The 14990-nt window shown below is 42.8% G+C and overlaps 1 protein-coding gene across 1 annotated transcript in view; it reads left to right on the top strand.

Moving 5' to 3' along the window:
- Positions 1–14990, top strand: part of unc5a (unc-5 netrin receptor A) — a 187729-nt gene that overhangs the window by 1299 nt on the left and 171440 nt on the right. The window contains exon 2 of the mRNA XM_037076276.1: positions 9710–9818. Coding sequence (XP_036932171.1) covers positions 9776–9818 — 43 coding nt within the window. The 5' untranslated portion in view covers positions 9710–9775. The remainder of the gene's footprint in view (positions 1–9709; positions 9819–14990) is intronic.

The following is a 14990-nucleotide window of genomic DNA, read 5'->3' as shown; positions in this document are numbered from 1 at the left end:
TCAATGTGATTACCTCCTATCAGTCACTCACGATCAGCTGTTTGGACTGTCCAGGCAAACAAACGGCGTATCATAATCATTTCTGAGCCCCGCTGGCTCCTCACGACAGCGTACATTTAGCAGAACAACTTGCTGCTTTATGGGCAATGAAATTACTGCTGTTGAATCAGTTATGTTGACTTGCTTGGCGAGCAAAGACACTTGCACCTTTATAATACGGCACTTATTCAGCTGAGTGGATTCCTGCGAAGAAATGCTGAATGGTGGGAAAAAACAAACAGATTTAGGTGCAGGTTGCCTTGTAGAGGTGCAGTTGCAACTTTCTTTCAATCAATAGTAATATAAAGGGGATTAAATCATTGATGAAAACAAGTGCATAGTTATAGAATGGCCACATGCAAGGCCAAAGGTTGACATATACATGTGCCGCATTTCTAGAAGCAATCTTATCCAGAAGCACATTATCATTTGACCCAATTGGAGTGTTTTTTTGACCTACTTATCAGGTTGATCCTCCAGGGGTTGGCCTTTTTGCACTTGTTAAGTGTGTACAATGGCATACCCCTTTGATGTGCAAGTATCGATTGTACTGATACAACACTCTCGGCTGACCTATAGCATATTGATCGGAGAACGCTGTCTGCATTCTGCTTCGTCTCCAAGTTGATAAAAAACTAATTTTGCAATGGGCCCACGGAATAACCCCGATGCTTATGGAGACGCTTATGGAAAATAATCAGTGAATGGAGACATTAAATGTCAGAAATGACCAGAATGTTTTCAATCTCAATAGACTCTCTCGTCTGTTATTGTATAAGTGTAGCAGACTGCCCCCCCCCCCCCCCCCAGTTTGAGGGCAGCTATTGCCATTCCTGACAGGGTTTTCAGTGATATGCTGGATTTAAACCTGCCTGCTCATTCGAAAGGTCATTAGGTCGCTGCACATCAGCAGGTAATGGAGTTGACAGGGTTCATCTGAGATGTGTTCTTGCAGCCCGAGGGGCCCCTAGTAAGTCCGCATCATCTGCAACCGGCAGCCAAAAACATCCTCGCAGCTCGATGGATTGGTGATAAGTAGGACGACTACTGGGTGAAATTGTTTATGCACACAAGGAAGAGCGATGTCGGTGTGGGCGCGCCGTTCGCCAAAATTCAGCGTGAGCATCAGATTACAAAACTTCTAAAAAAAACGGCCGTGGGAAAGCTTATGTGACAAAATGATCTGATTCTGAGACACTGGCACTGTGAAGCGCTGTTAACCCGTTAGAACACGATTAGATGTGGAAAAGATGTGTGCAAACCTCTTTAGGAATGACTAAAGCTGAGTCTTATTATTTAAATATGAACTGTCCTCAAAAAATCAGCTCCACTATTATGTTTGAGAAAAAAGAAAAAAAAAAGAACGAAAAAAAAAAAGATTCAAGCAGACTGGCTGCACTTTCAAGTGCATGGATCGCAGTGGGGAGTGGGCATTCAGGGTTCAAATTAGAACCTGATGAGAGATTATAATGATGCTGCTCCATGGTTCAGTCCACATCCAGAGGGGCCAAATATCCAATTAAAACAGTCTATCACTCTCTCCCTCTCTTTCTGTGTCTGTCTCTCTTCCGTTCGCTCGTTCAGTGAGGTAATTACTGGGAACCCTGCATGTAAATTCAATTCGAGATAATACCTCTAGAGAAACGGCTCACAACAACCCACCAAATGTCATCCCTGCTGTATAATTGTAGTTTTACCTGATGTAATCCATCACACGGCACGTTTGATATCACAAATACCACCTTTAACTTAACACTGCGCCGTATGGCCATTCAGGGACATGATGGTGTTTAATCACAGGTAATTCCAATTTTTGTTGCGCTCCATTAACTCAGCTCAAACAGCGATTATGATGTGATGTTAATTGCCGCCGCATCCGCCATTAACAAAAGCGTGTACGTAATTCATGACAAGAAAGGTTGCTGTATCAAAACAAGGCCGGATCCGCGGCTGACAGGCGGGAAAGGGCAGCTGAGCTAAGCTGATTGGTGGTACAATAAGAGTGAGAGCCATACTTTATTTCTTGACCTTTCGCGGCTCGCTTTTTCGCGCCCTCTCTCCTCTCTGTCAGTATCACTGATCAGCTGCACAGCTGCGCGCAGGCCGGGTCCCGCAGCCGGTCCAAATGATCCCAACGCACAATCTGTCTCTATAATATTCCCAACCCCACAACCCTGCCTTTCTCATCTTCACACTGAGATAATGCATTGGACGTGGCAGACCAGCGAAGCAGTGGACACTTCCTGTCATGAATATACCGTAGCTAGTACTGTTAAGCTGCAAGTAGCAGAACAGGGAGGGCAGATATGCACCACATGCAGTGTTTTGTTGGCTTACAGTTGTGGGCAGGTGCTGTACGCCACATGCTTCCGTATTCATCGAGATCAGTGCGGTTGGGTTGGCTCTCACATTGTCTTAAACGTGTGAATCTTGGACGAGTGATTGGTTTCGGTCATTCTTCATGAGCCGAACTCGAGTGTTATTTGTCTCCACATTAATCATTCTACTCCTTTGGCCTGCTCTGGCAAAACAGCATCTCTGTTTAATTGAATGACCTGAAATAACCACACTCATTGGTGGGGTTAAGATCATTTTAACCCATGTTTTACACACTATAATTATACTTGACATGGTTTTGTTTGATGATTATTCTGCAGGACTGCAGCAAAATTTGAAATTAAATTGCCAAGCCTTCTGCTTTAATGAGGCACTGTGCCTTCAAGTTGTACGAGACTATCTCCAAGCAGATTTACTTCTGAGGTGAAAGGAACCTTAAAAAAAGAAACGTGGCTGGACGGAAAGCTGAAAGTCTGTTTATTCCGATTTCAGAATGGCACAAAACCACCTGCTGAAAGTCAATTAACATAACCCTGACAGAGACCAACACAACACAGAGATACAAACAGCAAATTTAAATTTAGGGGACCTGCAGGCATTCAGATAAAGCTTGTGTCAGAAGCTGCACAATTTACCTGCAAATAGAAAAAGTATGGATACAGACATCCATGTGAGGCTTTTTTTTATTTTACTTTTGGGTAAAGCAGAAGCTGATCTTTATTCAAAATAATTTGAAATCTAACTTTGAGTGAATAACTACAGTAACACATACCTCCAAAACTTACTATATATTGTGTGTTGTGGGATGAAAAGTGTCCTGTGTTGATAAAAATCCCTCACCAACGAACAAACATCACTTTCAGTATGCCAAATATATCAGTGTCTGATGATAATCAAGTTCTCATTTCTCTATCAACATCTTAACCTTGGAGTTGGAGCCATTCACTATCTCCCTTACAGCTAACACCTGTAATGGCTGCCATCACAGCATTCGTGCTGTGAAAGAGACAAGGCTCTTTGACTATATCACACTTAAATGGCTAGCTGGACAGCAGAATAGGCTACCTTTCAAGTCTTGATTGCAGCCGGCCGCTCCTCTCTGTGTTTTCATTGTGTGCAGCCACTGTTATAACACCGGAGTGCAGGTAATAGGGAACCATTGTGTCCTTGGGAGGTCATTTCAGCTCCGGTGGAAATGGATTTTAGTGTTTGCCGCAGCCCTCATTCGAGTGTGGGCACCAAGTGGCTCCAGAAATTAGCAGATATTCGGGATTTTATCGCTCCTCCCTGACCAGGAAATTGACCTGCATGCCAGGTAGATAAACAGGTCAGTCCTGATTTACACTTCTGACCGACCTCTTTCTATCTTCATAACCCCGGTCTGTTCAGAGTGCTGCCTCTGGGAGCAGATGATCAAACCACATGGGCTAATTGAGTCATACCATGCAGAAAAAACCCCAGCTATAGTCAAATAACATTATCCTGTTGTGCAGTCAGCCAAATGTACTCAGGGCATCTTTTATTCTCTTTAAAAATGTGTGAATAAAGGATTTTGATTTGAGAACCCCCAAACCTTTGTGTCAAAAAAGCTAAAGATTCAACACTCTCCAAACAAACTACGATGTCTCGCCGTACACTTGCTGTTAAAGGGGAAAGGCAAACATTACAGTGCATCCAGGCAGTGATGGTAACATCCTCTGGCTGGTTTTCTGTTTATTTAAAAAGGAGCGATACTTTGCGGTCACTGTAAAATGACCCTTATACTTAAATGAGGCACATTCTGGAAAAGGTCACAAAATCATAGGAGCATGGGCTGGCAGGGCTGCATATCCACTTTGACAAGCGTTGCTGTCCCATGGGTAACACTTCATGGCATGATAAAGTAACTAAGCAGATTTGCCGCACGCCTGACTGTCCTGTCCAGCAGACTGTATGAAAAGCCTGTATGTGACATGCGCTCCCTGTTGGGGCGAAGAGGGAAGGATGTGGATTCACCATGAACTCACGTTAGCGTGCATGATCAGTGTCGGGGACAGAGCTGGGATGGTATAGCTGCTGCCGCTGATTGCTCTGTTTCACTTGGCGCTGTTCATCATGAAGGCACGTTAAGCATTACAGCCTTACAAAGACCAACAAGCCGACACATGTCACACTTCACACTGAACCTACAGACTGACTGAAGCTGTTAAATCTGTAATGCAGCTGTGGTGTGAAAGCTTTGAATCTTCTCTTGATTATTTTCTATTTTGTCAGCTGACGTGAAGGTGAGGGATTGCTCTGAACTCTTGCATTCATGTTTTTTTCTCTCATTTCAAAACTTGAAATTGAAAAATATATTGTGAGATTGTTTTTCTCGGTGTAGAGTACATTTGGACATTTGTTTTGGACCCTAGTCTAGTAATGCATCATTGTAATGAACCTAATTTCTGTTGATTATCCACATGGTTGTGATTTACATTTCTATTATCATTGTATCGTTGCTACCCAGGGTGTGGATTTAGTTTCAGAGGTGCAGGGGGCCATTAAAGTCAGCTTATTTAACCATAACATGAAAACTCCAAAACTATATGATTCTACATTGTCCCAAATCAACATATAGATTACATTTTTTTTTACTCACAGATATGCAGAGGAGCTTGCAGTAATTTCAGCCCTGACTAGTTTCTGCATGTCTTTCTTTTAAGATGAGTATGGCCCCAACAATCTCCAAACTCTCCACAGGGTTAGGGCAGTATTCCAACACATCCTTGTACCTGAACGAATGAATGGGTACTATTTTGTTAGGTTTATGCAATAAAGCTACTTGTTTAGGTTTAGATAAGAAAACTACATGGTTAGGGTTTAGGAAAGCAAACTACTTGGTTAGGTTTAGATAATAAGACTACTTGGTGAGGTTCAGATAAGAATACTACTTGATTAGGTTTAGATATGAAAGCTGCTTGGTCAGGTTTAGGCAAGAACACTTCTAGGTTAGGCTTAGACAAGAAACTACTTTGTTGGATTTAGACAAGAAATTACTTGGTAAGGTTTAGACAAGAAACTATTTGGTTAGGTTTAGGTAAGAAAACTTCTAGAATAGGCTTAGACAGGAAAATTGATTGGTTAGGTTTAAGACAGCATACTACTTTGTTAAGTTTAGGCAAGATGTGGTTAGGTTTGGATAAGAAAACTACCTGGTTAGGTTTAGGTAAGAAGGGTACTTGGTTAGGTTTAGATAAGAAAATGTATTGGTTAAGTTAAGATAAGAAAACTCAGTGGTTAGGTTGTGGTATCATGATGATGATCACATGTATCACATGGGCTGGGAGGCAAAACCCAGGGCCAAAAATCATCTGAAGATTATCAAGATGTGCGTAGTGGCATTTTGTAAAATCAATTTAGAGATTCTCTCATCAGCCAGACAGCAAGAGGTCACCACTTAGAGAAAAAGGGAAGGTTGTAATTTCCTCAGGGGAAATTACATTCTTTGGTAGGAACATTTCCTCAACTTTCTCTCAGTTTCGTCTGCCATCTCCCATTCTCCTCCGCATCTCTTTCAATTAACCCCACAAACATCATTGTGCACCTGTTGTAACTGAGGAATAAATAAGGCAATTTCCATCCTGATCAGATAAATTGCAAGATAATAGTTTGTCAAAATTGTACCGCTTCATCAGCATCACACCACACTGAAAAAATGCATGTCAAGTTACTGTACTGGAAACCTGCAACTGAAGGTCAAACTGTGCAAAAGCTTCAGAGCACGAGGTTAAAGTGAAGTGTCTTAGCTGCTTTTTGCGCCTTTTTTTTTTTTTTTTTTGCTGTGAAGAAAAGCCCTCAGTGCCTGAAAACACAATATAGACACTTAAAATGTTGATACCAGACCTGAAGGGTAATGCTGATGTTATCTGGGTTTGGCTGCGCTCTGTGGGAAAAAAAGAAGGTGGCTAAAGTGGTGGAAGAGGAGCAGCAGCAGCAGCAGCAGCAGCAGCAGCAACTGCGCGAGGAGGAGAAGTGACCTGAACTTTAACAGGATGGAGCCAATTCCCTGAGGAGTAAACATTCAGTAAAAGCTGAGCAGCCCATATCTGTGGAGTAAATGGGCAGTAGAGTGGAGCATGTTCTTCCCTAACAGGGCCAAGGTACACTGCCAGGGGATCTGAACTTGTAATACCCTTTTGCTGTTGCTCGTGCACCAGCAACTTTTTTTTTTTGCCAGGAAATAAGGCCATGACTCTGGCAGAGGGTATCCATTATCAAGATTAAAAAAAAAAAAATGTGACTTTCACATTATATTAATATGAGGATAGAGAAAGTACTTGAGCTCTGGCAACTAGGTCCAGTTATATTACAGAGGAGCGCGAGTGAAAATTGGACTGGGGTAATCTCGAATCCTGCTCGTATCACGTGTGTGTTGCAGCTGGAGGCGTCTCTCGTATAAGTCGTGCAGCGTTGGCGTTATAGCCACTTTCAGATACATTACAAGTTTTTCTCCACTGAAGCTAAAATAAACTTTTTATCGAGCAGCTTGATTCAATATTAAACACTTTTCTTAGGTGTGCGCGGGGGAGCTTCCGTACAGTTGCTGTGGTTGCTATCGAACATGTGTTTGAGTCATTTTTCCCAGCCTTAATTCTTCTAAGGACTGTGACTACACAGCTATACACCTCCTGATAATTGCGATTCTCTCAGGGAGGCTGAGGGCAGCCATCTGTGAATGGATGAAGAAATAATGGCATGGTTAAGAGCTGCTTGGGGGGAAAACCAAACACATTTATTTGTGTGAAGTGCCGCGTTTTGAAAGCCAGAAATGAATCGGGGACCTCTCTTATGCATGCGTCTATTTGACAGTCTGTTAACAAGATGAAGCAATTGAAATGTTTTGTTTAAAATAGCAGTTCATCTGTTCCAGCAGGTTAAATATAGTCGGTGGCAGGATTTGAAGCTGTGTGTGCGTGTGTGTGTGCGTGTGCGTGTGCGTGCGTGTGTGTAATGATGAGACTGTCCACAGTGGCAGGGTGCAGGATGCGGGGGTGTCTCTCTGTTTTGGAGCAGGGAGCTTTTCCACCTGCCTTATACGTGACACTCTGACAGCACCAATCCCACCTTATCTGTCCTCCCTTTCTCTGCCTCTCCTCCTCCTCCTCCCCCTCTCTCACCTCAAGTTTTTTTTTTTTTTTTTTTTCCGTCCTCTCCACACACACCTTCCCCTTCCATCATGCCCCTGTCCGCGCCCGGTTTCAAAAACCCTCACCGTGATAAGCGCACTGAATTAAAATGATTTCTTTTTAATTACTTTCCATATTAAGTACAATCCGTAGAGCGCATGCATTATATATGTATGTTTCACTCCACTCCGGTGTGAGGATTAAACCGTTGCGGGTGAACCTTGCCTGAGGGGGAAATACACAAATGCAATTAAATTCATTTCAGTGGGAAAAAAAATGTTTTTTTCTTTTTTTCTCTCACAGACAGTTTTGGAGAAAACAATCCTGTCCTCTATGAGAATGTGAAGTTTATTATTCCTCAAATAATGAGTAGGAAAACAGTCCTCGCTTTAATTAGGGTGAAGCTTGTTTTGTACCTGTGCATACAAGAGTCCTAAAAGGGATATAAGACAGCTGAGGGTAGCTATATACTGTGATTGCTCTGCAGTTACCGCAGCAGCATATGGAAACATTTGGCCATCTCGTTTCATATTTCATTTTATGACAAATTAGCATGCCGCTCGTTTTCTCTGTTTCCTCTCGGAGGAACGAGCCAACTGTGGTGCTTAACAAGAATTACCTGTGCGGCTTACAGCGCTCGGCCGCGCGTCGAGCTCAAACTGTGTGCTGAATTTCTGTTGCTAAATTACATGTCCTTTCTATCCTCGGAGCGCGGATCAATAATTTCGCTTCAGCTGTCAAGAGAGTCGCAGACAAATAGACAAGAAAGTAAATGGAACGGAGCTCAATTACAGCAGGCAGATCTTATGTCTGCTGAGAGGTCAGTGAGCTCACCTACACACACCTGCCACTCAGAGTCTGCGCCGCCTCGCCGGGGCTCGAGCTGAACATCAAAGGCTCTCTACTTGAACTCGAGGCTTGAATTGCCCATCCTCAACCTGAGAGACATTTGGTGTCTTTCAAAAAAAAAAAAAAAACCTGAAGGGAGACGAGTCGATCCGTGCATGGGGACCCCTGGTGACCCACGAGGCATAACATGAATTTACCCTCCCTCCACTGCCAGTCTCTGTTTGGAGAGCAAAGACACAAAGAGAACCTGATGTGTATGGATTTTCTTTTAACCGTAATAAGGGGTGGGGGGGGCTGCTGTACAGCTAGCGTGAGGAGAGGGAGCTACAGACGGCAGTAATTGAAACTGACAGCGGGTTGAACACAATGACTCTGCGGATAACAACAATCATAACCCCCATAATCATCGCAGCAGCACTGCATGCACACAAAGTTCTTAGGTAAACAAAATTACCCCAGCTGACGCCAACCATCTTATTTCCCAATCCTCGCTGATTGTCGGCGCTTTCCCTGGCGTGAGGACCCCCACCCCCCGAGCCGCGGTGTCGTGGCAGCCAGGAGCTCCGCGCCGAGGGGGCATTTCATGTTTTGGTGCCCCTTTATCTCCGAAACCCTTCTGACTCGCAGTGCCACTCAGGTATGGGTGTGTCGAGGAGACGCACACTCCGCGGTGCAGTCGAGAGAAACAGCTCGGTTCAATAATAGAAAGCTGCGGAATGAATTTTCAAGTCAGAGATCATAGACAAAACGGCTCCAATCTAAAGGCCTCGTGTCAAAACAGGTGACACGAATTAGCATCATATTAAAGGCTTTTAAAGTAAGCGGCGCAGTGATTAAGTTTGCTGTAGGATGTTTGTTGTTGCTGCATAGGTTCAAATGAATTTCTCAGCAACACTCGCTTTGAATTTGGATCTATTATTGGAGTTATTATTATGTTTACTTTTTTGTTTGATTTCATCCCCCTTTTTTGACAATAAAAAATCATCACCTCGGAATTATTAGTTTCTGTCTGCAATCTGGCAGCTTTTGAAACAGTTGGCGGTCTTATTTTTAATGGGTTTTGTAGAACAGGTGGAACTTTCCTTATTCAGAAAACTAATTTAACCAGTTGCAATTACACAGCCGTATCTGCTTAGGCCTTTGTAAAATCTATTAAAAAACAAAACAGTTTCCTCTCACGTTGTTTGAATACACAAACTTAATGCATTAGTAACTGAACTTTTTGACAAACAGTTTCACACTTAAAAACAGCTGTTTGCTGGCGCTAGCAAGGAGAACAACTCTTTTTTTCAAATGTTCCTGTTCGCTGACATCTCTACGCTTCTTTTTGCCCCCAGGTTAACTTCTCATCTTCGACGAGACAATCTGGATCAATAACTGTCAGTGTCTGAGCTCTGCAGTATATGACAGTGACTACATCATGCAGAGCCCGAGCCACTAACCCAGGTAGGAGTGAAACCCATCCACTAGAGTAAATATGGACATGCCTGAAAATCACACACTAGTTTCAATTTAATGTTTCAGTTGAGTTCAGTTTCTCTCATCGTAACACTGAGATTATGTTCTGGTCAGGTTTAGGCACAAAAACTGTTTGGTTAGGGTTAGAGAAAAAAACAAAACACAAACACTGCAGGAGATGGTCCGACTTCCCTTCGAAAAGTTCTGATAATTTAAGTCACACACGTAGCTTGAAAATCCCCGGAGGTCTCCTTAAAAATATCCAGTGGTGTCATGCTCATGAATGTTGAAACACGGTGGCGTCTTGTCAGAAATATCCAGTGGAAACACAGACTCACACTGCAGTCACTGGTATGGCAGTCATCTTTTGTCAGCTGTAACTCCACCACCATCCCCCCGTCTCCCAGTATAAAAGTGAATGTTAATGTGACACGTTTTGGATACATGTCAATATTGTTCGTAGCCTACAACACACGCACGTCTGAGTGTATCTTTGGTTCGCAGAACTGTTCACTGCTCGATTTGTTTTGAAAAACGAAAACACACAAATATATCTGAAACCTTAAAACTGAGCAATGTTTCGTGATCCTTCAGCACCTCGAGACAGTAAAGAGGCAGAGCTAGATGTTTGTTTTGTGGGCACTGATTGGTTCTTTCCAGGTGGATCTTTATAGAACATGATTTAGCGTCTTTTCTTCTGCAAAGAGAACGCTCTCTTTTTTCACATATTTGCGGTCATTAAATCATAAAAGTCTAAATGCAGCCTCACAAAAGGTAATTACTCTTATATGAATTGGATCTTTAATGTGCAACATCATGTGGTGACACAAATTTCAGTAATTATAGTTGTTACGTCTTGGTTATTTTTAAAGCAAATGCAGAAGCGTTTATAATGAGGAGACTTTGCACACTGCATGAATCCATGTGAAAGATGCACCGTGCAAACGAGTCGGGCATGCCTGCCTACCATTATGTGATACATACAAACAGCGCTTTTAAGAAGAAAACAATCTTTTTTTCCATATTTCACTTTCAATTAATTTCTCGTTTTCATGAAGTCAGAATCTAATTACATGTGAGTCAGAGCAAACATCTGTCCTCATCATTTTCAATAAGAGCAAGCTGTCAGGCATGTAATCAGAAAATCATGTGCTGTCAGTCATATTCCATTACAGTCAATGTAGCTCAATTTTTGTCAAGATGCGGGTTTTTGAACATTCGATGCTCATTTCCTTGTGTCAGCAGACGAAAAAAAAAAAAAAAAAAACTTCCTGACTTCTGTGTCTGGCATCGACAGCTGTTAATTTATTTGCAGAAATGGCAAGACAAGATACGAGGTGCATTTCTTTTTCGTCCCTGATTTCGATTCCCATCCAGTCGTATTACATGTCTACACATTTCCGTTCTTCTGTAAAATCCGCAAGAAGCTGTCGGTGTTTGACTAGCAGCGCCGGCGTTCGGCAGGAAACAAAGTTAGCGCCCTCACAGCTTGGTGCTGACACATGAAAGAGGTGGTGAAGTGTTATTATGGCTCGAGTGTACTCAGAGGAACGCGATGGATGGCCACTCTAGGGTCAACTCTGTTCCCTCCGCCCCCGGGGGACAAATCTCCAGCTGAAGTATCACATGCTTTGATACTGGGGATGGTTGTAGAGCGTCTGCCGCATGCAGCAAAAACACGGGGGGATGGAGCGTATAGACACACCGCTCTGCACAAGCATTTAAAGCTGTTGCACGTGCGTGTGTGTCCGCATTATAATTTTAAAGGTGCATTGTGTAGTTTTGGAGAAGAAATTTTAGAATTTTTTTTCTTTGACACTTTTTTTTTTTTGCCTTTACAAAATGAACCGACAAACTGACCTTAAAGGACAGCAAAATTTCATACTGTTTTACTTTGATCAAATGTGGCGGACCCTGCCACCGTTCTGGCTTCAAACTGTGTTCAGTGACTTTGTCTTCCTCTGAGAACAGCTTGTGTTATTCTGTTATGTAATCTGAATCATTACCTCACTGATATCAGAATATAGATTCTGAGTTTGAAAACTACATACTGACCCTTTAAGGTGTGAATTATTCTTACATGGTCAAGACATTAGTCCGCTTGTTTCATACAGTCAAAATCACACAATGCCTTACAGCCTAACAAACATCAATATTCAACAAATCCATTACTATTCAGCAAAGCGCCGTGCATTCAAACCACATGTGTATGCAGATGAAGTGAAATTCAACGGTAATGTGGCGGGTTTCAAGATTCCAATGTCAGCGAAGTTGACCGCGAGGCAAAAGTCCAGCCAGTAAGTAATCCCAGGTTCTTCTAGTCTCACACCTCTGCGGTTGACGATAGTCTTCGAGCCCCCGACCAGCCCCCCTCCATTTCTCTCTGGCTCTCATTAGCCGGAGCAGGGGTGAAGACAAATGGTGAGAAATGAAATGGATATGCTTTAAAGTCTCCGTAATGGGTTCATGCAATGCCATGAACACAGCTAATTAAGGTCAGGGGAGTTCTCATCACAGGCAGTCCTACGGTTGTGTATGTTTTTATCAGGGGCATTTATTATGCAGCTCTGACGAGGGCTGGACTGCCTTGCTTCACCAGAGTGAGGAAAATGGTCTCGCCCCCCCCGCATGCCGGGAATAATTATCCTCCACCAAACAGTATGACCAATTTTTTCCCCAAATGTTGCTCGCGCTTTCCTGCGCCAGAGAAACAGCGGCAAAGTATCTTTATCGTCGACTATATTTTCTACTGTTAGAGCTTTTCCACACAAACCAGAACCCGGGCGAGACTGCAGATTATAAGACAGAGAAGCGTTTGTCCCCAGATAACCCGTGAGCTCATCTGTAATGCGTGTTTGTACAGACAAAAGACGTTGGCTGTGATTAGTTTAACAAATGGTCATTTAGGAAAATGCCCGATAGTTCAGATGACGAACGGCTCGCACAAACATTAGAGCCGCCCATCTATAACGTCTGACTGCCTCGATAACGGATGGCGCAGACTGCGAGACCTCTGAGATTACTGCAGAGGCTGTTAAAAACGTGGATTCATCTTAACCTTGCCATCGCCTGGATGAACGTTCGAAAAGTTTTGCAGCGAATACGGGAGAGGTTAATGTCAGCGCTATAGACGCCGCAGTTATTCACTCGCCTTTAATTATTTGAAAATGAGTAAACACTCGCCGACAGCACAGTAACAACACTGAACTGTGCCTCTTTAAAAGTTGCACTTAATGGTAGTGGTGTGTCCGGATGAAATGTAGCGGGTAAATCATGCACACTTAATTTGCACATAAACTATAATAATTTTGCATTTAAGCCAAAGTTAAAATAAGTGAGTACTTTGCTGCGGGTCGGATGCACTAAATGTTTTGGCATCCAATCACAAATCTTTTTAAATAGTGATTTTAATACAGTACAGTGTAGCCTGTTCTCCTCTTTATTTTAATGATGAGGGAGGCGCGTTTTAAGGCACGTTTTGTTTACTCTTTACATTATTCAGTCAGCCCATATCAGAGCTGGTGTAAGACGTGCACAGTTGGAGCCTTATAGCCTTTTATCTTTGTAAACAGAAAAAAAATAAGTGCTGCAACAACAAAGCACGTTGAGTTAAGTCTTGAAGGAATCGTGGAAAATATGCCTATACTTGCTCCCTGGCGAGAGATGCTAAGGTCAATACCACTCTGCATGGATACATATGCAGCTGGAGCCAGCAGTCAGTTAGCTTTAGTATTCAGATTGAGATAATATCCCCGGCAACTTTGTTGCACTGGTTAACTCTGTATTTTCCCGGCATTCTCAGAGAAAATATCTGATTTGTTTTCCGAGATTACCGGAGTTTGGCGCCTTGTTGTTTCCTGACCCGTCACATCTTCAGGTTTTTTTTCCACTTCCAGCTCATTCCAGTGACAATACAGCCACGGTAATGTAAACTGTTAGATAGATAGTTTAGATTCCCCAGATTTGACTGATGCAAACCATCTCAATATCAAAACCACATTGGGCATCTACAGGGAACAATCAAAACAATTGGGCGGACGAGTGAGCCCTCACAAAGTCGATGTTTCAGACTCCAGCAGATCCATTACAGCGAGGCACTGTAATGAGATAGATATTACAGTCCAAAACAAAGTGCTAAATGCATCAAAGGCAACAAAATAGCATTGACCTGTGATTGCGTATGCTCATCTCTCAACATTTTCCTTTCATTCCGCTGCAAAATGCCATTATTCATCCATAGAGTATTGGTAAAATGGCACCCCATTTGACTGACACCCCACTTGATGGATAGATACGTACTCCCGCCCTGGAGCCTGCAACAGCCGATGAGTGATCACGTAGACCAGATCCCCGCTCTCTGTTCCCTCCCCTCTCTCCTCAGCCACTCACAAGCCAGCCACCGGAGACTGAAGCAGCATGTGGTGAATTCATGTCTAATTTCACTGTTGCTTTTGTGCAAAGTTAGCGTAATTAAGCCAATAAAGAACTGTAATGAGTTTAATACTCACATGCTAAGTGTTCATAAGACACTATAAAAAGACTAGGTGATGTGGAACCATGGTGTTTTTCAGCTACATGGTGCAGGTTAAAGGTCATAGTGGCTTGTTTTAAATGCCAGATACACTAACAGTTCATCTGTTGTGAAACCAAAAGACTGTAATCTTTTCAAAAGAGCTCAAACCATGCCTGCAGTCCACATGGCTCCACAGCAGCTTTGAATTGACCTCGGGTCAGACTGGGTTAGGCGTTTTTCGTATAATTTTACATACATTCCAGGAATGTTAAGTGATGCTGGTTAAGGGGGTTTTGTTGACTTTGTTCAGAGCTGTGCTAGCTGTTTCTCTGTCTCGATGCTAAGTTAAGGTAGTAGGAGAGTGGTATCAATCTAATATTCTGCTAGAAAGCAACAGTTTCCTAATCATTCAAAAATGTCTCCATTATGTCTGGGGCTGTCACTGACACCAGGGCAGAGATTGCTGTCGAGCTGGATGGGAGTCTGTGTTTCATCATGTTAGAACGTCCTCTTAATCATTTGATGGATTCTCGTGATAAGAAACAAACATTAGAAACAGATAATCATACGTCACACACTCCCTCTAGATGTGGCCTAAAACTTCACTTCTATTATTACACTTGTCAGTTTAACAAACTGATTATCAC

The sequence above is a fragment of the Acanthopagrus latus genome, chromosome 18 (assembly GCF_904848185.1).
Source record: "Acanthopagrus latus isolate v.2019 chromosome 18, fAcaLat1.1, whole genome shotgun sequence".
Taxonomy (NCBI): domain Eukaryota; kingdom Metazoa; phylum Chordata; class Actinopteri; order Spariformes; family Sparidae; genus Acanthopagrus; species Acanthopagrus latus.
This window is presented reverse-complemented; position numbering and strand designations above follow the sequence as displayed.